Source organism: Aotus nancymaae, unplaced genomic scaffold, assembly GCF_030222135.1.
Source record: "Aotus nancymaae isolate 86718 unplaced genomic scaffold, 86718_ANA_hifiasm-v0.15.2.pri h1tg000016l, whole genome shotgun sequence".
NCBI lineage: Eukaryota > Metazoa > Chordata > Mammalia > Primates > Aotidae > Aotus > Aotus nancymaae.
This window is the reverse complement of record NW_026988428.1, coordinates 75911641-75934287: the sequence shown is the minus strand read 5'-3', so window position 1 is coordinate 75934287 and position 22647 is coordinate 75911641. Positions and strand designations below refer to the sequence as shown.

Genomic DNA, 22647 nt, shown 5'->3' with positions numbered 1-22647 from the left:
CACATTGCCATGTATGTACCTATGCAACAATCCTGCATGTTCTTCACATGTACCCCAAAACCTAAAACGCAATAAAATATATATATATATAAAGAAATATAGTATATGAAAGCAGAAAAAAAAATGACATTTTGTGGTATCCAAATAGACACAACATATCTGTTATAAAGGCAGGAGCTTACATGGATGCCTCATCTTGGTTACATTAACTATCTTCAAGTCTTACACAATCACTCAGATGACAACTTACCATTGTGTTTTTTTGCTGACATGTTTTATTTTGTTCTGTACTTCTGCTACTGAAAATCTTACAACAGAGTCACATTACTCATCCCCCTGTTTCCTGAATCATTTCGCACTATGTAATAACTGAAATCATTATTCACCTACAAGTCCTTCCATGTTTTGGATCTATATGTTTAGCCTTGAGAATGAGTAACTATTACCACTGTTTGATGCTATCCAATATGGTAAAAATAAAAATACATATGTGTACATGCATACATGTATATTTTTCAAAAAATACTTTGAGGCCGGGCGCGGTGGCTCAAGCCTGTAATCCCAGCACTTTCGGAGGCCGAGGTGGGTGGATCATGAGGTCAAGAGATCGAGGCCATCCTGGTCAACATGGTGAAACCCCGTCTCTACTAAAAATACAAAAAATTAGCTGGGCATGGTGGCGCGTGCCTGTAATCCCAGCTACTCAGGAAGCTGAGGCAGGAGAATTGCCTGAACCCAGGAGGCGGAGGTTGCGGTGAGCCAAGATCGCGCCATTGCACTCCAGCCTGGGTAACAAGAGCAAAACTCCGTCTAAAAAAATATATATATTTTGAAAGCAAAACCAAATGCTTCAATAAATGGTATCCTCTCCAACAAGAGTACAGTGCTTCAAAAACTTCATTACATAAAATTTCCTGATAAAATAAGCTTTGATGATGGTGTGAGACAGATGGGTCATCCTATGAAAGATGTCACTGTGGTTTGTTTTTTGGAGACCGGATCTCGCTCTGTTGCCCAGGCTGGAGTACCGTGGCTTGATCATAGCTCACAGCAGCCTTGAACTCCCTGGGCCCAAACAATCCTCCCATCTCAGCCTCCTGAGGAGCTGAGACTACATGTGCATGCTACCATGCCTGGCTAATTATTATTATTATTTTTTTTGTAGAGATGGGGTCTCACTATGATGCCCTAGCTGATCTCCAAACTCCTGGCCTCAAGCCATCCACTCCCATTAGCCTCCCAAAGTGTTGGGATTACAGGCATAAGCTACCACACCTGGCCTCACTGTGCCTCATGTAGTTCTTTTCAAAGTAAAGGTAAACTCTCCAAATTAGTGACATATTACAAGGGCTTATTTTAAGTTACAGAAGATGTGCAGCACAACAGTAAGAACTTCATAAAGATAGTGTACATCTTTTAAATTCTAAAAACTTAAGATATAGATATACATGAAATGATTGAAAGCAAATTTAATAACCCTCATGGGTCGAAAGAAAAATGAGTAGGTAAGCTGTGTTTCACAGTTAACAAAATTCACGCCCCATAGGATCAATAGACTTATTTTTCTATCCCCAAGATACTTAGGTATAAAAGAAATGTTAAAAACAAGAAAGACTGCATATGGACTTAATCAAGACCGCATTTGTTTTTTATTTATTTATTTTGAGACTGAGTCTCGCTCTGTCGCCCAGGCTGGAATGCAGTGGCACGTTCTCAGCTCGCTGTAACCTTTACCTCCTGGGTTCAAGCGATTCTCCTGCCTCAGCCTCCTAAGTAGCTGGGATTACAGGCATGTGCTACCACGCCCAGCTAATTTTTGTATTTTTAGTAGAGATGGAGTTTCACCATGTAGGCCAGGTTGGTCGCAAACTCCTAACCTCAGGTGATCCGCCCACCTCAGCCTCTGAAAGTGCTGGGATTACAGATGTGAGCCACGGCGGCAGCTCAAGACTGCATTTAAAAAGTCACCCATCCTTCCCACCCTTTAAAGGTAATGTTCAGCTTTCAATGTGGTGTCTCTCAGTTAACTTCAATCTCAAGGTCAATTTTTATTTGCTCTCAATGGATATCTCACTTTCTCTTCACTCATTCTACATTTAAACTCCTATTTTCCAAGGAGGTCAGTTTAGAAACACAGAGGCTGGGAGGAGGAGGCATGATGGGTCAAGGCCAGCTAATCAAACGCTGCCTCTTTTTAGGATTCTAAATCCATCTCCAGCTTTGTTCTTTCTTTGGATGGGTTTCCTTCTGTGTTCAAAATGTAATGAACATGCAGTGATACGTAATTCTACTCTTTTATTGTAAGTACTTTGTAGCTAAAGGGGCTAAATGGAAAAGTAACAATTCATCCGGTTGTACAGCTATTCAAATAATACATTCTGAGGTCAGTAACAATCTGTTATTTGAAGATGGGCATATTGCTGATTTTTAGCAATGTAAGCTCCCCCTTCAAATCCTTGACATCACTAATAATTCATTACCATAAAAAAAAAAGTAAGTCAGAAGGCTTGAATTTAAATCCTACTAATTGGTGAACTTGGGCAAGTCACAAGCTGACTCTCAGCTTCTACTTTTTAAAAGTGAGGATAATAATGTCTAATGTTCATCCTATCTCACGGCAGTGTTGTAATGGTTATGAGATGATATATGTAAGAATGATATGAAAACAGAACACTGCTATAAACATGTATGTTTATATTATTCTAACAATGAATGGCCAAATATGCTTGGAAGTTTTGTTTTTCATGGTAGTAAAACTAAAAAGTTCCCAAAAAATAATCACATTCGAAGAAAACTGCCACAATGTTTTACATAAAGCTTCTGAAATTCAGAGCTACCAATTCTCCCAATTAGGAAGCAGTTAGCCTAACTATATAAATCAGTACTATCCCTAGGGCAAAATCTGGCCTTGGAATTACAACTGAAGCCATTTATTCAAAGAAGATATACAAATGGCCAATAAACACATGAAAAGATGTTCAACATCATTTGACATTAGAGGAGGGCAAATCAAAAGCACAAAGAATACAACTTCACACCCACCAGGATGGCTGAAATTAAAAGGCAGACAATTCCAAATGTTAGTGAGGGTGTGGAGAAACTGGAACACTTGTGCATTGCTGGAAGGCATGTAAAATGGTATGGCCATTTTGAAAAGCAGTTTGGCCATTTCTCAAAAAGTTAAACATTAAGTTACCATATAGCCAGCAATTTCACTTCTATATACCCAAGAGAAGTAAATTATATGTTCACCAAAAAACCTGTACACAAATTTTTATAGCAGCATTATTCATAATAGGCCAAAGGTAGACACAACCCAAAAGTCCATCCACTGAAAAATGGATAAACAAAATGTGGCCTATCCATAGAATAAAATATTCTTCATCCATAAGAAGATATAAGATACTGATATAAGCTACAACATGGATGAACCTTGAAAACATTATGCTAAGTAAAAGAAACCAGACACAAAAGGCCACATATCATATGATTCCCTTTATATGAAACACCCCCAATTGGCAATCCATAGAGACAGAAAGTAGACTGGTAGTTGCCGGGGAATAGGGGAATGGAGGTATGGGGAGTGACTGCTGATGTACATAGTTTCTTTCTAGGGAGATGAAAATGTTATGGAATTACACACAGTGATGTAGTTGGACAACCTTGCAAGAATACTAAAACCACTGAAATGCACACTGTAAAAGGGTGAACTATGTGAATTATAACTCAGTTTTTTACAACAATAAAATAAATATATTCAAATACATTCAATTCCTTGTCTCAGACCCCTGAGAGATATCAGTAATGGATCACGGTTATTCTTTAAATCTGACTTGGACTCAGAACCCTTCCTGACACCAAACCCCAGATGGCCACTTTGGAGCTTACAAAGATGAAGAAACCTATTTGGCAATCTGGAACTAGACACTATGAAGGTGGCTCTAAAACAGATTGCTGAGGGTAATTAAGACATTTTTAATAATAAAGGAAGGTGGTAGCTGAGTCTGCAAGAGGAACAGTCCAAGGTAAAAAGCTATGTTCATAAGATCCTGCATCTTTAAATTAACTATACCATGCCTTAACACCAAAAGGAAGCGTGAGATGCCCGTTCTCAGCAATTTCCTTGAAACGTCAAGCTTGCTTATTTTTAAATGAATTCATACTGACAGTATTCATTTTTTGAAATAAAAACTATATATTTACAGCACACAACGTGATGTTTTGACATACATATACATAGTGAAATGATTTCTATAGTCATGCTAATTAAAATACCCATCTCCTCACATACTTACCATTTTTGCTTCTGACACTTTCTTCGAGACCTTTCTTTTTTCCACTCTGCGAAGCCAGTGCTTGTGTTTTCATACATCGGCTACCCACTGATTTGGTCTTTGACTCATGTTATTAGCTGTTACCACTCTGAAGAGTAGGAGGCCCATTACCACAAGTCAAGATGTGGCACATTCTAGCCTACCTGCCACCTCTATCCCCACCAGACCATGGCTACTTGTCCTGCAGTGGAGATTCAGACAGATTATAAAGGTTAGGTTATGCCAGGCTGCAACAAAAGCTTTCAGGGTCAACTATCTTCTTTCTGGCTGTCTGACCCTCCTCCAGATCATCATTCTCATTGAGGATTTGGGAGTCCTCTGTATGAATCTTTCCTGGATGCCTCTCTCTTGCACAGTGGACAACAATGGACAGATGTTTTCCTTAATTACACCACAGGCTGAATGGCACCAATTACCACATACTGAAAGGCGCCAATTACCACACACTGGACACTTTGAGTGACCTTGTTTCTGAAGACAATAGTTTGCAATGGCAGCCTGTAAGAAAAAACTCTTGCCATTTATTCTCATAGGTGTACCTTTGATCTGTCAACCAGACAAGAGAAATCCCTCTCTGGTAAATCTCAGTCCACATACTCTAACAGAAACAAAACTGGCATCCATACTGGTGACTATTTCTTTTGGTAATCAATGCACATCAAATTCTCTAGTTATTTTAATTACTATAATAAATTAATATATAACAGTTACAGCTTCTATCCATTAAGTATCTACTAATTGTCAGATACCGTACTGTGCAGTTTACATTCATTATCTTTACACCTCACCACACTCTCATACGGAATGTCACTCTCCTATTAGAAATGAGACATTAGGGATTCAGAGGTTAACGAAAGGTGCTCAGGGTCACATAGCTCGTACTAGCAGTGAAGCCAGAATTCAAACCCATGCTTTTCAGCCTAATTTTTGCCGATCTTTTCTAAAGGGCTAATTAATTCAAATGTTAACTCATTTCAGTTAAATACATACCATGTTGAGGAGTGTGTTTAATGCCTTTTTGAAATCCTTAAAAGATGAACTTAATGGCAATTTTTTATGCTGTCAAGTGGAATGGAAAAACACTTTGCTGCTTACTTTTCTAATAATAAAAATAATGAATTACCAGACAAAACATTGACATTTACAAAACAAAAACTGAAAGGAGACCAAAGGGAACAAACTATTCGTTAGCAGATAAACTTAAATGACATTTTCACTGGCAGTTCGTTTGTACACTTTGTACTCTTGACATCTCACTTGTACAAACATTTCACAATTCTTGACCTCACCAAGGGGGCTTAGACAAAGCAGTCTTCATCTGTAAAAGGAAGGGGGTGAAAGGGTCTTGGGCACCCCCACCCCTCCTTTTACAGACAAAAATTGCTCCAGAGTGGGCAAGCACTATGTCTAAACTCACACAGCTGGGACTGACGGGGTCAGGACTGAACTCCAGATCTCCTGATTCCAGGGGCCATCACTCTTGCCCCAAGCGACCAACGTCTACCAGTGACATTTCCTTTTCCGTAGTTTGTTCTACTATGCTTTGCCCAATGAATTACAACTGTGTGTGAAAACTATGATCGAAAGCAAAGCTTTTCAAGACACTATTTCTGACCATAAGGGAAATAAAAATCTGTTGTTAATCAATGTCAAAATTCAAATGACAAAATCAAATCAGACATCTCAATGTCCGTCAGGTATTAACAGGAACCTGCTTGGGTGAGCTTGGATCAGCAGTGAGCAGGGCATCAGTCAAAACTGCACACACGTCTGCTTCCCTCTGAATTACGTAAACCTTCCCAGGCTCCTTATTAGTGTACCACTTCCTGTTGCACAATGACAAACAATGAGGCCGACTGTCGCCAATGTTTTCATTAATTACACCACAGGCTGAATGGCATCGATTTCCACATATTGGACATTTTGAAGTCACCCTGTTTCCTTTGTTCAAACAATGTATCTAAATGTCTCAGTAAAAGAACAGATTTTATTCAGGTCTTCAAGAGAATTAAGAGATATCAGAATGGCAGGAATTTGAATTGCATGACTTTGTTTCAACAATGACTTTATGACTTGCCCAGCTTCCCCTGATGCCTTCTTACCCTTGGCATCGCATCTAGGTGGAAAAGTGGGAAAGAAACCCCAAAACCTTTAAGCAGTTTTCAAAACTAAACAGGCAGATCACACCTCCTCCCCACAAAGGCCTTGAAAATGGCACTGACCCAGCAAATAAGGAAAAGAAAAACATCAGAAGTAAAAATAAAAGCCTGAGGATACAAGTCCCACTCCTCCTTTTCCTTGGGAGACATTTCCTTGGGTCCCATGAAAGACAATGTTGTAGAGCACGTAGATATCTGAGATCTTCTGCCGCCTGGAGAAGGCCCCGCCTTAGTCAGAGAGGCACCCCAGCCTTTCTCACTAATTTGAGCCTCCCTCTCTGCAACCCCTCCCGAGTGGCAGTGAGGAAGGATGAAGCCCCTCAGCACGAGTTCACTCTCTGTCCACCTTCTTTACCACCACAGTGCTCTGAGACGCTGGTAAAAAGCCCCATTCATTCTCCAAAGGTTGGAAGCATGGAAAAGCTATCCCCAAGGCAGGCAGAGTTGCCACTTCAAGAATGTAAATGTGGAGTCTTCACGGCTATTTTAAAGCGTTGTTGCATCCTATAAAGACTGCTTTTGAGATGTATAAGTGTACTTATACTGTGACACTTTGCAGTGAGTACTGTAAAGGAATACAGGGTAAGAGAATGTGCTTGAACATTGGGCATGAGCAGGAGACAGGATGGAAGAACAAGCCCTTAAAGAACTGGAGACAAAGGACAAAGATATGGAGAGGAAGCACAGCTTTTGAGTCTCGAAGGTGGATGTTAGCTCTGCACCTGCATGCCAGCTCCACTTTCGACAAATGTGTAACAAGAAACACATTCAGGCCGGGCGCGGTGGCTCAAGCCTGTAATCCCAGCACTTTGGGAGGCCGAGGCGGGTGGATCACGAGGTCAAGAGATCGAGACCATCCTGGTCAACATGGTGAAACCCCGTCTCTACTAATACAAAAAATTAGTTGGGCATGGTGGCGCGTGCCTGTAATCCCAGCTACTCAGGAGGCTGAGGCAGGAGAATTGCCTGAACCCAGGAGGCGGAGGTTGCAGTGAGCCGAAATCGCGCCATTGCACTCCAGCCTGGGTAACGAGCGAAACTCCCTCTCAAAAAAAAAAAAAGAAACACATTCAGATCTCTGAATCTCAGTTTATCTGTGAAATATACATGATATATGCAAAATGCCTATTCTAGACCTGCCACATGGTAAACATGTAAAAATAACAGCTGTAACACTATTGCTGCTGTCACCACTCCATCAGGAGAGGGCTGAAGAAGCTTCCACAGATACAGCAGGTGGATAGTGAGGAATGTCTCCAAGTCACGCCACTACCCTGGACTCCCCTTTCCGATGTCCAGAATTAAAGGGAGGTAAAAGTAAGTTTGTGTGACCAAAGTGACGCACTCGACATCTTAAAACCTGGGCTAAGGTAATGAAACAATGTAAAACTGGACTGTGTGCTCTATAATTCCCTCGTGTATGCACCCAAACCATCTGTGAACACAATCCCTTTTAGACTAAGAGAACAGAGCTCAGCAGTGGCGCACAGGGAAATATCTTACAGCTAAAATCCTCCACCCTGTGCCTGAAGAAAGAACCAAGATACCACACATGGGACGATGATAGTATTGATATAATGATTTGGTATACTGCCGCTGATGCTGCCTTGTGCTCCCAGGCGATGCTAGATGGCTGCTCAGGACATCAGGCTGGAGCCTGATCTAGAGTCCAAAGGCCCATGTCATTCCCCGTGCAGATGGCTGAGGCACCAACTCAACTTTACCACATAAACTGTTCCAGCAAACACTTCCTGTGCACCGGGGAGGCATAAGGAAGGAGGTCCTTTCTGATCAAGGGAAGCTGAGACTTCCGGATGTGCCAGGCTGTTGGCGGTTGCTGATGGGGGAGCAGACACCAGCAGGCGGGGGCACAGCAGAAGTCAGGGAACATAAATGGAGGCTGGATATTTCAGGCTGGAGCCATCTGAATTTTGTGGATTTTACAGAATGCAACTATGACTATTACAATTTAAGATGGAGATGCAGGTGAGTGACAGACTCCAGAGAATCTAAGTCTCAGTAAGGGCAAAGAGAGAATTTGTAAACTTCCAGGTGGAAAGGGGAAGAGAGGAGGCTGGCACACTCTGGGATACAGGAAGACACCATCACTGAAATGATGCTGTGTTGCGCCACTCATGCTCATACTTCTACAGAATAACAGTCTGCAATCCCTCCTCATCTTGCTGCATTTGAAATAAATGACTTTTACTCCCCCAAAATAATCCTTTCTTTTATATAGCTCTATATGGTCCTACAGAGTCCTTCCACATTCATTATGCCTTTTGCTCTGGGCTGCAGGTTGGCTGTCATGGGCAGTTTCCAGCAATGGCGTGATATGACCTTAGACAAGTGAAAAGCTCTCTACTCACGTGTAGAATGAAAACTATGGAGGATCACCAGGATGTCAACTAAAGTCTTACAAAATTATAGTCAGTCTGTCAGCATGGGCAGAAGAAGATTAAATGCTGCTTTGAGCTTTAGGGACACCTCTTGAAGAAATCCCTTGGGAATCCCTGAGATCTAAAACAATTAAGAGACATTTTTAAAAATCTGCAAGTCTCCTCCCAACTAACAACAGAGATAGATAGTAAATAAGACTCTAGTTCAGAACATTCAGATAAACACGACAATGAGCAGATTGATAGTAAAGAACAGAATCTTGGGATCTGGTCAAATAATCTGATAAATTTCAGATTTAGACAGAGTTATAAAGAAGAGCCTCTGGTTAGCTCAGTATTGACCAGGAGGTCTTCATATTAAAAGTGCCTTTCTGGGAAGGCCTTCTGGGTCACCCCATGTAAAATTTCTACCCTACTGACATTTTGTATCCCCTTACTTTTTTTTTTTTTTTTGAGACAAGGTCTCGCTCTGTTGCCCAGGCTGGAGTTCAATGGCACTATCTTGGCTTACCACAACCCCTGCCTCCTGGGTTCAAGCAATTCTCCTGCCTCAGCCTTCTGAGTAGCTGGGACTACAGGCCCGCACCACCATGTCTGGCTAATTTTTTTATTTTTAGCAGGGACGGGGTTTTACCATGTTGACCAGGTTGGTCTTGAACTCCTGACCTCGTCATCCACCCACGTTGGCCTCCCAAAGTGCTGGGATTACAGGTGTGAGCCACCATGCCCAGCCTACTTTTTTTTTTTTTTTTTTAAATTCTTGTATTTCCCATCTTACATGCCATCTATTTCATCTTTTTTTTTTTTTTTAACCTTATTTATTGTCTATGTCCACAATGGAGTGTAAGGTCTCTGAAGGAAGGATTCTTATCTGTTTTGTAGTGATATTTCCTTGACACCTACAAGAAGGCCTGACACAGAGCTGACTGTAAGCAGACATGTAAAGACACATACATACAAAGTTATCAGAGACATATTCTTATCTTGTTGAGTCAAAAAGCTGCAGGCAGGGAGATAGAACTGTCATGAGGTTCATATATTGTCAGGAAAAAAAACAACAGAGGCTGGGTATGGTGGCTCATGTCTGTAATCCTGGCACTTGGGAGGCCGATGTGGAAGGATTGCTTGAGACCAGGAGTTCAAGATCAGTCTGGGCAACCTAGTGAGACCCTGTCTCTACAAAAAAAAAAAAAAAAAAATTTAAAGTTAGCTGGGCATGGTGTCATGTACCTGTAATCCTAGCTGCTGGGGAGGCTGGGACAGAAGGATCACTTGAGCCTGGGAGATTGAGGCTGCAGTGAGCTATGATTATGCCATTGCACTCTGGCCTAAGTGACAGAACAATACCCTCTCTGTAAAAAAATTAAATTAAAAAATAAAAGTGCCAGTACCAGGCCCTACTCCAGACCCACTGAGTCAGAATATCTGAAGATAAAGCCTACCCATCAGTTACAAGAAAAAAAATAAAAAGTATTTCAAATTAAAAAAAAAAGTAATGCATGTTTAAGATAGAAATCTTGTAAAATATAGAAAAAGAGAAGCAGGCTAAAACAAAATACCACTGAAAATCTCATCTCTAAAGGGAACCACAATTAAGTCACTGTCATGTTTCCTTCTGTCTAATCATTTATTAAGAATATTTAACATAGCCAGGCAAGATGGCTCGCACCTGTAATCCCAGCACTTTGGGAGGTAGGAGGATTGCTTGAGGCCAGGAATTCAAGAGCAGCCTGGGCAACACAGTAAGACACTGTCTCTACTAAAAGTTTTAAAAATTAGCCAGGTAGGCGGCATGCCTGTAGTCCCAGCTACTTGAGAGGCTGAAGTGGGAGGATCACTTGAGCTCAGGAGTTTGAGGCTACAGTAAGCTATTATTGCAGCACTGCACTCCAGCCTGGGCAACAGAGGGAGACTGTCTCTAAAACAAGATTGTTCGGCCACAGGCTGCATGCAGTTCAGGACAGCTTTGAGTGTGGCCCAATACAAATTTGCAAGCTTTCTTAAAATATTATGAGTTTTTTTTGCATTTTTTAAAGCTCATCAGCTATCCTTAGTGTTAACACGTTTTATGTGTGGCCCAAGACAATTCTTCCAGCGTGGCCCTTGGAAGCCAGAAGATTGGACAAACCTGCTTTAAAATAAACAAACAAAAGAATATTTAACACAGTTTAAATCATACTGAATAGAAACTATTATATCTTGCTTTTTTGTTTTTTACTTATTGTTAAAAGTATAGGTCTTGGTTTTCATTGGCAGGAGGACTTAAACCAAGTGAAATTTACCATGGAAACTTGCATCAGGCCTTCTGAATTTCAAAGTTGGGCTGCAGATGCACTTTAGGAATCTAAATTTGAAGATGACACAGATGTTCAAAGTAGCTCAAAATTTAGTGTACCCCTGGGAACACATATAGACTGTATTTCCCAGCCTCTCTGAGTTAGCTGTGGCCATGTAAATGACTTCTAGCCGAAGTCATTGGCAACATTCATAGGTTTGGCCTGTAAGAACCTGTGAGTTAGGTGTTAGTCCGCTCTTTTTTCCCTTTTGCTACTGGTCTTTGGGGATGGCAGAGCCACAAGATGGAAGGAACCTGAATCCCTGAACTCGATGGAGGAGAGTTACCTGCTAACCAGACACATCCACCTTGAACAAAAGCAAGAAATAAACTTCTGTGCATTTGAGCCATTACACATTTTTTAGTCTATTTATAGCTGCAGCCTAGCTTACTCTACCTAATGCAACCCTGCAACCCTCATAACCTTTCTTTTCTCTGACAGAATGAGAAAACGGATCTCAGTCTCTAGGATGAAATAATTGAAGAATATGTAAGTGGTTCATCAAATGATATTTGTTAAACATCTACTACATGCCAGGCATTGTTCTAGGCACTGCGGCAATGCTCAAATTTGCTAAAAGTCTTGTTTCTCTTCATTGAAACGGATACAGGACAGGCAATATCTTTTCCCAGCCCTAGTTTCATTTCCATAACCCAGAAGCCCTCAATACTGGCTAGCTGGCTTAGAGAATGCAGGTGCTCTGGGGTTCCTCCCAAGAGAGGAGGCTACATGGGGCCTCTGACACTGCCCACTCTGGTGGACTGAAAATGAGCAGGGGAGGGAGAAGAACAGGGGCTCTAGAACCTGGCACTGGGAAAGCTGGCAGAGTCAGCTGTCTGGGGGCATGTCTAGGGCAGGCAAACTGGGGGGAAATGGGGCTGCTGTTCACACATGCTCACATGTCATTGTCCAAAAACGGAATGGAGTTAAATCTCAGAGCAGTCAAATAACCAGGCTCTGCTCATACCTTGCCAAAAAACACAAGCCTACGTTTCCAACAGGCAAGTAATAAACTAGGTTCGGCCCTCTTCCAGGATTTCTGGCTTTTGGCAGGACAATGCTGGTGTAAAGGAAGTGTGGGGCCAGGCCCAAGGAAGCCCTGTGCAGCATACCTTACAGTCTGCCGAACCAGAAGCAGCCCACTCCCCCACCTGGATTTCCTGCCACCCAGGGGACCAGTTGTATTTCTTACAGAAAAGAAAGGTTGCCCAAAAGACAAGAAGGGGGGAAACTATAATTACATTGTAAGGTCTTAACCTGGAATTTATGCCAGAGTAACTTGTGACATAGAAAGGGAACATAAAATTTTCTTGAAATGTCTTGCCTCAGTATTTCAGCAAAAAGAAGCCGATATCTCCATGTCCTCGTCAAAATTTGTAGTTTTGAAACAGGCACTCCCAACCCATTTTACAATTTCAGCTCAAGAAAGCAGCCACTGAAGCCATATTTAAAAGCAGCCACAGGAATCTGACAATGTTGTTATTTAAAGGAGATTCGATTCACGGTGTCAGGGCGATAGCAGCAGTTTCACCTGGCCAACAGCTCACCCTAACCAGGCTTTTCACTGAAGGAGCTCAAAGTGAGTGCTAATGCCAATTCAGACACTGATGCTCTGTGCAACACTCGGAACAACTCATTTAATCTGGATCAATCTCTCCCCCTGGGAGGACACACAGTACAGGAAGTCAGGTCAAATACTTGGAAAATGACTCCAGCTGGGTCTGAAACATTACAGTACCGAAGACAAAAAGAGATCCCTGTCCAGCCCTATGTGCAGGCCCATGAATGGCAACTCCATGCATTCTTTCAAACACCAGTTGAGGACCTACCATATGAAAAACGAATAACCAAAAATGAAATGAAGGACTCCAAAGAGGCAGAACAGATGTAGTATGGTGTGGTGGAAAAGATGACTCCCCTTCTAAAATCATCTTAATCGTTAACCAATAGAAAGATGTCCGGCAAATCCCATATACATTCGGAAGTCCTTGGTTTATTTGCACAATGAAAGGGCTAAATTAGAGAAACTTTAGGGCCTCTTTATAATCCTGTGCAATCACATGGCTTTCTAAGGATTGCAACTTACCAGTCCATCTGAACCCCCACTCCATGCTTCACATTGGTTTATGTTGATACAGTATGCTTATCAATGCATCTAAGAATTAAAACAGGTGTTACCAGAATCATATCATGAATTTACTCTCAAAGTCTTTAGGCAAGTACACAGCAACTGTTACAAAATAAACCTTGGGGCTTTATCTTAGTTACTAAGGTGTTCTAATCTATGAACATATTTACCCACTGACAGCAACTAGCCTGAGGCAAAAACAAGACCCAGGGCAGTGATAAGAGAAGCTCCAAAAGTCTGTGCTGCGTCTTCCTGGGGCTGCATATTTACCACCAGCCTCCTCCCTCCCCCAAGGGAAAACACACCTGGAGAGGAAGCACACTCCTTTCTCGCTGGCTTTTCAGTTACCCCACATTTCAATGATAGATGTAACCTAAAACAATGTGTCTGTCAGCTTGAATCCTTAGCTAGAAATGATGCAATATACAGGAAATCCCCAAAATCATAGGCAGTCATGTATCCACAGCCTAGAAGCCAAGGACTAATGGTTTGCCACCATCCAGCTTCACATTTCTCAAGCCCATATTCCTCAGGCACGAGCATCCTATCCACAAAGCAGAATAAACAGCTAAATTCACTACAGAAATTCCAAAAACTACATATTCGTGGCATGAAAGGAATCATGCAGGGTTTGAAGAAAACCACAGTGGGCTAAAAAAAAAAAAATTTTTTTTTTTTTTTTTGCCTCTATTTAGTTCTTATACTTGGGTTAAGAGTAGAGCTTAAAATGGGGCAATATTTAGACAGCTGCTGGTATCAAGTAATTTCATATGGGCCAATTCATGGCAAGTGGGATAGGCCTTTCTCCTTGGTCCTCATTTATATTTAAAGCAATAACAAGAGCTAACACTATAGTGCCTACTATATGGCAGGCATGGTCCCCAGTACTGTACCAAGAATAACTCACTAAACCCTCACAAAAACCTGAGGTGGATGTTACTCTCATGCAACTGAACAGAAAAGAAAACTGAGGCTCAGAAGAGTTCAGGAACTTGCCTGAGGTCACACAGCTAGTCAGAGATGGAACCAGGATTGAACCTTGACAATGTGGCTCTGGAGTTTACACTCAGAACCATTTTGCCAAACTGTCCACAAATACAGAGCAAATACAAGTTGCCCGCCTCAACAGAGCCCTCAATGCCTTGTGGCACTCATTACTGTACCCAGTCACCATGGCCACTCAACAAATGACCCCCCTCTTCTCCACAGAGGATACACAAGCTGCTGGGTGGGACTGATCTCTGCTGGGGGCCCTCCTGGCATACACTTGCCTGTACCCTCCCTGTTCTCTCAAAACAAATGCCCCACAAGGCTCCAACAGGGATCTTACTCTAAGAATTCCCCTTTCTCCTTCATCTCTGATCTTGTCTCTCCTGCCTCTTCCTCCTCAGCCTGTAAACATGTTCAAGTGTACCACCTGCAAGAAAAAAAATCCCCTTTGATCTTCATCCACTTTTAATTTAATTGTGGCCACTATCTCACTGTGTGATCTGGGCAAGGTGCTTACTTTCTCTAACAGGCTTTAATTTTTAAATCTGAATAATGAGAGCGCTGGACCAGAGGGTCTCTAAGGTCCTTCCAATTCCAACATTCTGTGGCTCTTAATGCAGAGATTTCTCCGAGCAGGCTCACCAAAACTCAGGCCAGTTTCTTCATTGTCCCTGAAGCCCCAAAGTTAATTTTCTTCTAAGACTGTCAAGCTATTCCCCTGTAGCAATGCCCCTTCTCTTCTTCTCATTTCCCAAATCCTTTTTTTCCCCAAAGACCTAGCTTAAACCTTGTCTGCTCCAGGATCTCCAGAACTTTTGTTATAAATCACAAATGAGCGTTCCCTTTCAACAGTGTCTTTTTCCTATTTCTGTTCTGTATATCTTCATTCCCTCATCCAGGCTAAACTTTCAAAGAGCAGGGACCATGTTACATGTCTCTGGAACCCCCAAAGAACCTCCCATTACATGGGTCTGCAATAGCTGTTCAACACTGCTGGCTGAGGGGTCATCCTATTGCCATTAAAGGAACTAGTGGTCAAGGTACGTCACTAGACTCCCTGATTGTAAAGGAAATTACCTCCATTCTTCTTCCTCACATACACAAATCTGTAAACATAAACTTCTTTCAAGACCATCATCCACATTTAACATAAGGAAAGCTTAGCTAACTCTTTGATTTTCTTTTATCTGAATCAGAAATAGTTATAGCCGTGTTTCCCTTTGATCCAGACTTAAGTGATCACAGGTACTGTAATTTTAGGGACCTCTAGTTGATCCCAGTTCTATACTTCCACTAACACATATTCACCATGGTTATTAAGTTCCCTCACTTTTCAACACATAGTATTACGTTACTTCCTCACCTTTCCAACCAAATTTCCAGGAAACATCTGGAATAATATCAGAGAGCTGGTGTTTGATCAAAACGACATCCTCTGCTTTACTCATCTGGAAGTGACTAATTTCAACGCTTATGTCTTAAGTGAACATAGACGGATGGATATGATTTGCTAACACTCACCAACAGAGACGCAATGGACACATTACATCACCAATGCAAGCCTCAAAATGGTGCTCACCTCCTCTGCCTGAGAGCGCTGCTGAAGTATTGCTAAGTACTGTGAGTGCTGGGCTCTGTTTTGCAATAATTCTGGGTAATTATTGACTATTCAAAGTGAATCCCAAAGTTCTTCAAACAGAATTTTAAACTGTTTATTTTTTGAGACCAGGTCTTGTTCTGTCACCCAGACTACAGCGAAGATTTCTCAGCTCACCACAACCTCTGCCACCTGAGCTCAAACCATCCTCTCGCCTCCCAAATAGCTGGGACTACAGGCACATACCATCAGGCCTGCCTAATTTTTTTTTTTTTTTTTTTGTCTTTTTGTAGAGACAGGGTTTCACCATGTTTCTCAGGCTGGTCTTGAACTCCTGGGCTCAAGTAATTCGCTTGCCTTGGCCTCCCAAAGCGCTGGAATTATTGGCATGAGCCATGTCGCCCAGCCAAACTCAGTTTATTTTTAAACGAATGCTCCAAAACACTGGTTCTAACCTGGTTACTAACTAGAATCACCTAGAGCACCTTCATAAATACCAATAGCCAACATCCCACCGCCCCAACTCTATCACCCTTCAAAGATTTTGATCTAATCAGTTTGGAGACCCAGACATCAGTATTTTCTTAACAGCACCTCAGCTATGCTGAATGAATTAAAATTTAAATATTTTGGGTATAACAGCATTATGACTATATTTTTCAAAAGGACTGAGTTCTTTGTAGATTTATTGGTAAAATTCAAAATAAAATCTCTATTTAAGTTACTAGTACTGTACCAAGCAAATTTCCTGGTTTTGATCATTGTACTAAGGTTATGTAAAGTGTTAACTTTAGAGGAAGCTGCATGGGGCAGAGTATACGGTTACTCTCAAATTATTTCTGTGACTTATCTCTAAGTCTAAAATTAATTCAAGTTTAAAAGTTATTTTTTAAAAGAATCCTTCACTTTAAAGATATATACTTAAATATTTATGAATGAAATAATGTCTGGGGGTTTACTATAAAATACACAGTTGGGGGTGGCAGGGAGTGGGGATATGGAAGAAACAGGAGTATTCACAAGTTGATAATCATAGTGGCTGGTAATGAGTACATAAAGGTTCACTGTGTTACTCTGTCTTCTTCAGTGTATGTGTAAAGTTTCCCATCATATATATTGGAGGAAAAAATTTCCGACTAATTTTAACATGTAGCCAGGGCTGAGAAACACTGCTCTGAAGTCTTGAAAATGTGGTATAATGAGAAGCTCTGTCTGGCACTTCTAGCTACAAAACACCTTCCCCAGCTCTCTAACATCGAGTCAGTCAGTTAATCTCTCCATACCACACCTTCCTAAACTGCAAAACAACAGACATGGATGAGAGGACTTTTTTTTTTTTCCTTGCGATGGAGTCTGGCTCTGTCGCCCAGGTGGGAGTACAGTGTGGCTTCATCTGGGTTCACTGTAACCTCCACCTCCCAGGTTCAAGCAATTCTTGTGCCTCAGCCTCCCGAGTAGCTGGGACTATAGGCATGCATCACCACACCTGGCTAATTTTTGTATTTTTAGTAGAGATGGGGTTTCACCATGTTGGCCAGGCTGGTCTCAAACTTAGAGGACTTTTTAAAAAGAATAAACATCAAAAAGCCAATTTATTATTATTCTAAGATCTCTCTGAGAGTTAATGTCATAGTTAATTAATTTCTAGCACAATAGTCAAAAACAGTAAAGTTTGCCTGGGGGTAGTGGCTCACAACTGTAATCCCAGTGTTTTGGGAGGCTGAGGCAGGAGGCTCGCTTGACCTCAGGAGTTCGAAACCATCCTGGGCAACATAGCTACACATGGTAGCATACACCTGTAGTCCTAAGCTACTTCAGAAGCTGAGGTTGGAGAATCACTTCTGCCCAGCAGTTCAAGGTTGCAGCGAGCTATGAATGCATCACTAAACTCCAGCCTTGGTGACAGCATGAAACCCTGTCTCTAAAAAAATTAAAAAGGTAAAGTCTTATGTTTACAATAGCATTTCCCAAAGAATGTTCTAAAATCACTACTCTACCAGACTTAACAGATGTTACCCAAGATAAGTGTTTGGCGATCAAATACTTAGGTTTTCAGAAACTAAATACAAAGTTTCAAAAATCTTTTTCTTTACTGTGAGACTCCTAAAAACTTTAAATGAGATAATATGCTTTGAGGGTTTCTAAGGAGTGGTAAGGGAATATGCAAAATGTTTGACCTTCTTTATATGGGACTAGTTTTGTCGAACTTATTTTAGAAATAGTGCTTAAGACCACTGGTTCTCAAATTCCAGCTAATAGAGGGTGGCATCAGTACCATTTGGTAACCTTATGTATTAGTCTGTTCTCATGTTGCTAATAAAGACATACCCAAGACTGGGTAATTTATAAAGGAAAGAGGTTTAATTGGCTCACAGTTCCACATGGCTAGGGAGGTGTCACAATCATGGCTAAAAGCAAATGAGGAGCAAAGTCACATCTTACATGGTGGCAGGCAAGAGAGCTTGTATAGGGGAACTCCCCTTTATAAAACCAACAGATCGCATGAGACTTATTCACTATCATGAGAACAGCATGGGAAAGATTCAATTACCTCCCTCTGGGTCCCTCCCATGACAATGTGGGAATTATGGAAGCTACAATTCAAGAGGAGATTTGAGTGAGGACACAGCCAAACCATATCATCTTATGAAAATAATGATTCACAGACTACACCTAGATATACTGGGAGGAGGGGAGAACTCAGTATTAAAATAAATAAAAAACCACATGTTGCCAATGAAGAGTCATGTTTGGAAATTAAAGCTTGGTGGACCATAATACAGTAAAATAAGTTTATAATATATGCAAAGCCACATCAATGAAAAGCAATATCAAAGGTCATGTTTAATAGCTTTCCAAATAATAGTATTTAACCCATGAGAGAAGAGTATATGCATACAACATTTTATGAAAACTAAGTACTAAAATGCTGGAGATGTTGGCAAATTTAAATCTGTCAGTATAACTAATGACTACTTTACAATCTCAAAGATGTACTACCTCCATTGCTAAATAAAAATTGTTAATCTGCAGTGATTCTTGCCCCATCACTTGTGTGCTTTTCCATGTCCATCTTCTCTCACCAGAGTTAAAGGGCCATTTTGTTAAACAAATCTGGGAGTGCCATTCACGTAAGTGGTTTCTCCAACAAACAGTTCCTGACATTTCCTTGATATTACAGTACATCAGGTGTCAGGAATATAAACCCCTTCTTGACTGAAAACTTTGAAAAATGTATTTACTTATTCCTTGGTGCCCCTAGAACTGTGCTGTGCTGCAGCTGGTCAATGACACACTTAAGTGCTTAAAGGAAGTACCTACTTACTGAGATTAATAATTATACAATATTTGTATCATGCTTTTCAGTTTACTAAGCACTTTCACATGAATTACATTGCTTCGTTTCTCTAAAAAACTTTGTGGCTTAAATAGGCATAATTGTTTCCATAAAACCAGTAAGGATCACTGAAGCTTTCTGTATCAAGACTCCTGCTTTGAAAGAAATTATAATCTACTGGGAAACAAAATATAAATTATACACAGGAAACGGTTAAAGTCAATTCAAAGATATAATGGTAGCTAGAGCAAATGAGTATGGCAGGACTTTACATATACTAATAATAGCTAACACTTACTGAGCAATTTGTCAGTCAACCCTTGGGGTAAGTTACTACTATCAGCCCCATTTTTCACATGAGGAAACTGAGACAAACAGTTAAGCAACTTGGCCAAGCAAATCAGTGGTGATCAGGATTCAAACTCTAAATGAGCCTAGTTCTGTGGACCACTTTTTTCAACATCACATTTTACTGCTAGGAAAAAGCAATCTCCTCCAAGCAATAGTGACAAATGTCAATCCAGAGTTGCAGACAATCACAATAACCAGTCAGCAATGTTATTTTCCTGCAGTACATTACCTCTTTGATTCGTTTAACCAAAGCATTCTGGTCAAAAGCAACGGCCTCTGCACACTGATGCAGGTGATCTTGATATCGGAGGCAGAGCTGTAACACCTGCTGAGAGTCCAGTTTCTCCAATTTGGCATTTGTTGGGGAAGTCTGGCCACTCAGTAGCCCTTCAAAGGAGAAAAAAACGAAATTAAATTAAAATTACTGCTAATAAACTTGTGAATAAAGTAGTTTAATAAGTTCATTGAAGACAGGGTAAGAATTCAGTTTAATCTTGCATCTTCTGTTATATGTTAATGACAATTGTTGCAAATATTATTTATGGAGCATGTGATATGTGCCAATCACTTTTGCTAAATGCTTCCTGTACACTATTTTTCATATTCACAACTGCCCTGGAAAGTGAGGTAGTATAAACTCCATTTACACCTGAGGAAGCCAAGACACAGGTTAAGTAACTTTCCAAAAGTCACATAGCTAGTAAGTGGTTTCTCCAAGACAGAGCTCCTGACTTTATTACATCTCATCAAGGAATATAAATATAAATCCCTTATTAACTGAAAATGTGGGAATATAATTTTTTAAATAATTAAAATGATTTTCTGAAAAACAGAAAAAGAAATGAAATGCATATAGAAATGGCTAGGAGATGTTAAAATGAAGATATTTATCAAGTAAACAGACTGTCAGCTAACAGGCCAGAAACTCTCATTCTTTACATTTTCTTTCAACACCAGTTTAGTCATGTAACCATTAAACTCCCCTGTATTTGCATAGAGTATTGTATTTTCATAGGTATGTAGCAGGGCAATTAACAGCATTTGCAGGAGAAGAAATCAATTAAAGGGGCCAAATGATGCCCACATTCACAAAGCAAAGCCCAGTCGAGAACTTAAGCCTATTGCTTTCTGCCAAACCAACAATTCTCAATTGTCAGAACCCCCACACTCTCAAAAATTACCAAGGACCGCAAAGAGCTTTTGTTTATGTGGGTTATATCTTTCGATATTCACCTATAAAAATTAAAACTGAGAACATCCTTAAATCTTAAATCATTTAAAGATAATGATAATTATCTTTAACCATTAATACATTCTTAACCATTAATACATTCTCTTAACCATTAATACATTCACTGTTTCTAAAAGTCTGTCCTTTCAAAAGTGTTATATAAATGAAATAATACATCATGTAAGCTTTTGGGATTGGATTTTTTTTTTTTTTTTTTTTTTTTTTTTGCCCAACATAATACTTTTAGAGATTTGTCTATGTTGTTTATATATCAATGGTTAATTCTTTTTTTATTTCCATGTTAACACAAATAACCTTTTTTTTTTTTTTTTTTTTTGAGACGGAGTCTTGCTCTGTCACCAGGCTGGAGTGCAGTGGCGCAATCTCGGCTCACTGCAACCTCCGTCTCCTGGGTTCAAGCGATTCTTCTGCCTCAGCCTCCCGAGTAGCTGGGACCACAGGTGCGTAACACCATGCCCGGCTAATTTTTTGTATTTTTAGTAGAGATGGGGTTTCACTATGTTGGCCAGGATGGTCTCGATCCCTTGACTTTTTGATCTGCCCACCTCGGCCTCCCAAAGTGCTGGGATTACAGGTGTGAGCCACCATGCCCGGCCAACACAAATAACATTTTAAGGAAAATATTCTTCCAAAAGAAAAAAGTGAAACAAATGGCACTGGTTTATTTTTTTTTTATGTCTTTTTAATGTCTGCCTTAACAGAAAACAGCTGGAATCTCATAGCTGCTTCTGCATTTAATCTGTTCCTATTTCACATCATTTAGCCTCTGGAAAACTCCACTGGACACTTGTGTAAGAGAATGACCATGATTTGCAAATAACGTCTAAATATTATTACAAAAATAGTTTTGACCTGAGATTCCCTAGCAGGGTGTTGGGGATCCCAGTGATCCCTCTACCATATGCCAGGCCACTCTGTCTCATGCCAGAGCCAATACTACAACACAAGGTACACAGAATACATATGACAATGGGGCACATGCAGGGCACATCGAAGCTCAACCTCTTCTTTTTTAAGATGAAGTCTCGCTCTGTCGTCCAGCTGGAGTGCAGTGGCGCAATCTTGGCTCACTGCAACCTTGAACTCCTGGACCCAAGCAATCTTCCCACTTCAGCCTCCCGAGTAGCTGAGACCACAGGCACTTGTTACCACATCCAGCTAGTTTTTGTATTTTTAGTAGAAACAGGGTTTCACCATGCTGCCCAGGTTGGTCTCCAGCTTCTGGCTCAAGCAGTCCTCCCACCTCAGTGTGAACCACCATGCCCGGCCAAAGTTCATCTTGAGAACCCTTCCCCACTGACCCCAACCACCAACATCCACCCCACACTCTTCTATTAGAGCTGAAGCCAGTATTCTTTCCCTGAAGGCAGGCTGTATGAAGGGCTACCAAGCTGGGTTGTCCCAGAGAATCCTAGGAAATACTCGTCAGTGGTCTCAGATCTTCATCTGGCCTGACAGAGCAGAGTACAATAGGGCTGGAACCCGAGGCACTGCCAAGCTCCTCCACATTCCACTGCTAAGCTCCTGCACCGCAAGTCCTAACACAGGAGAGCACAAGTTACTTCAACTGAACCTGCTTCTAGGTAGTATGTTTTGGTGAATCCAGTATTAGCAGAAATTGGGATTTTTTTCATTGAAATTTTTATTAAGATCCTATGTACAGGACCCTGTGTCTCCTTTACCTAATTTCCCTCGATAGTAACATCTTGCAAAACTATGGTACAATATCACAACCAGGACATTGACACAGATATAATCCACAGA

At 40.9% G+C, this 22647-nt stretch overlaps 1 protein-coding gene across 3 annotated transcripts in view; it reads right to left on the bottom strand.

Annotated features, from left to right (window-relative positions):
* BORCS5 (BLOC-1 related complex subunit 5) overlaps positions 1 to 22647 on the bottom strand; it is a 123937-nt gene that overhangs the window by 39745 nt on the left and 61545 nt on the right. For all 3 annotated transcript variants that reach the window (XM_012447645.2, XM_064377689.1, XM_012447644.2), the window contains exon 3: positions 19861 to 20018. In XM_012447645.2, the coding sequence (XP_012303068.1) occupies positions 19861 to 20018 (158 nt within the window). The remainder of the gene's footprint in view (positions 1 to 19860; positions 20019 to 22647) is intronic.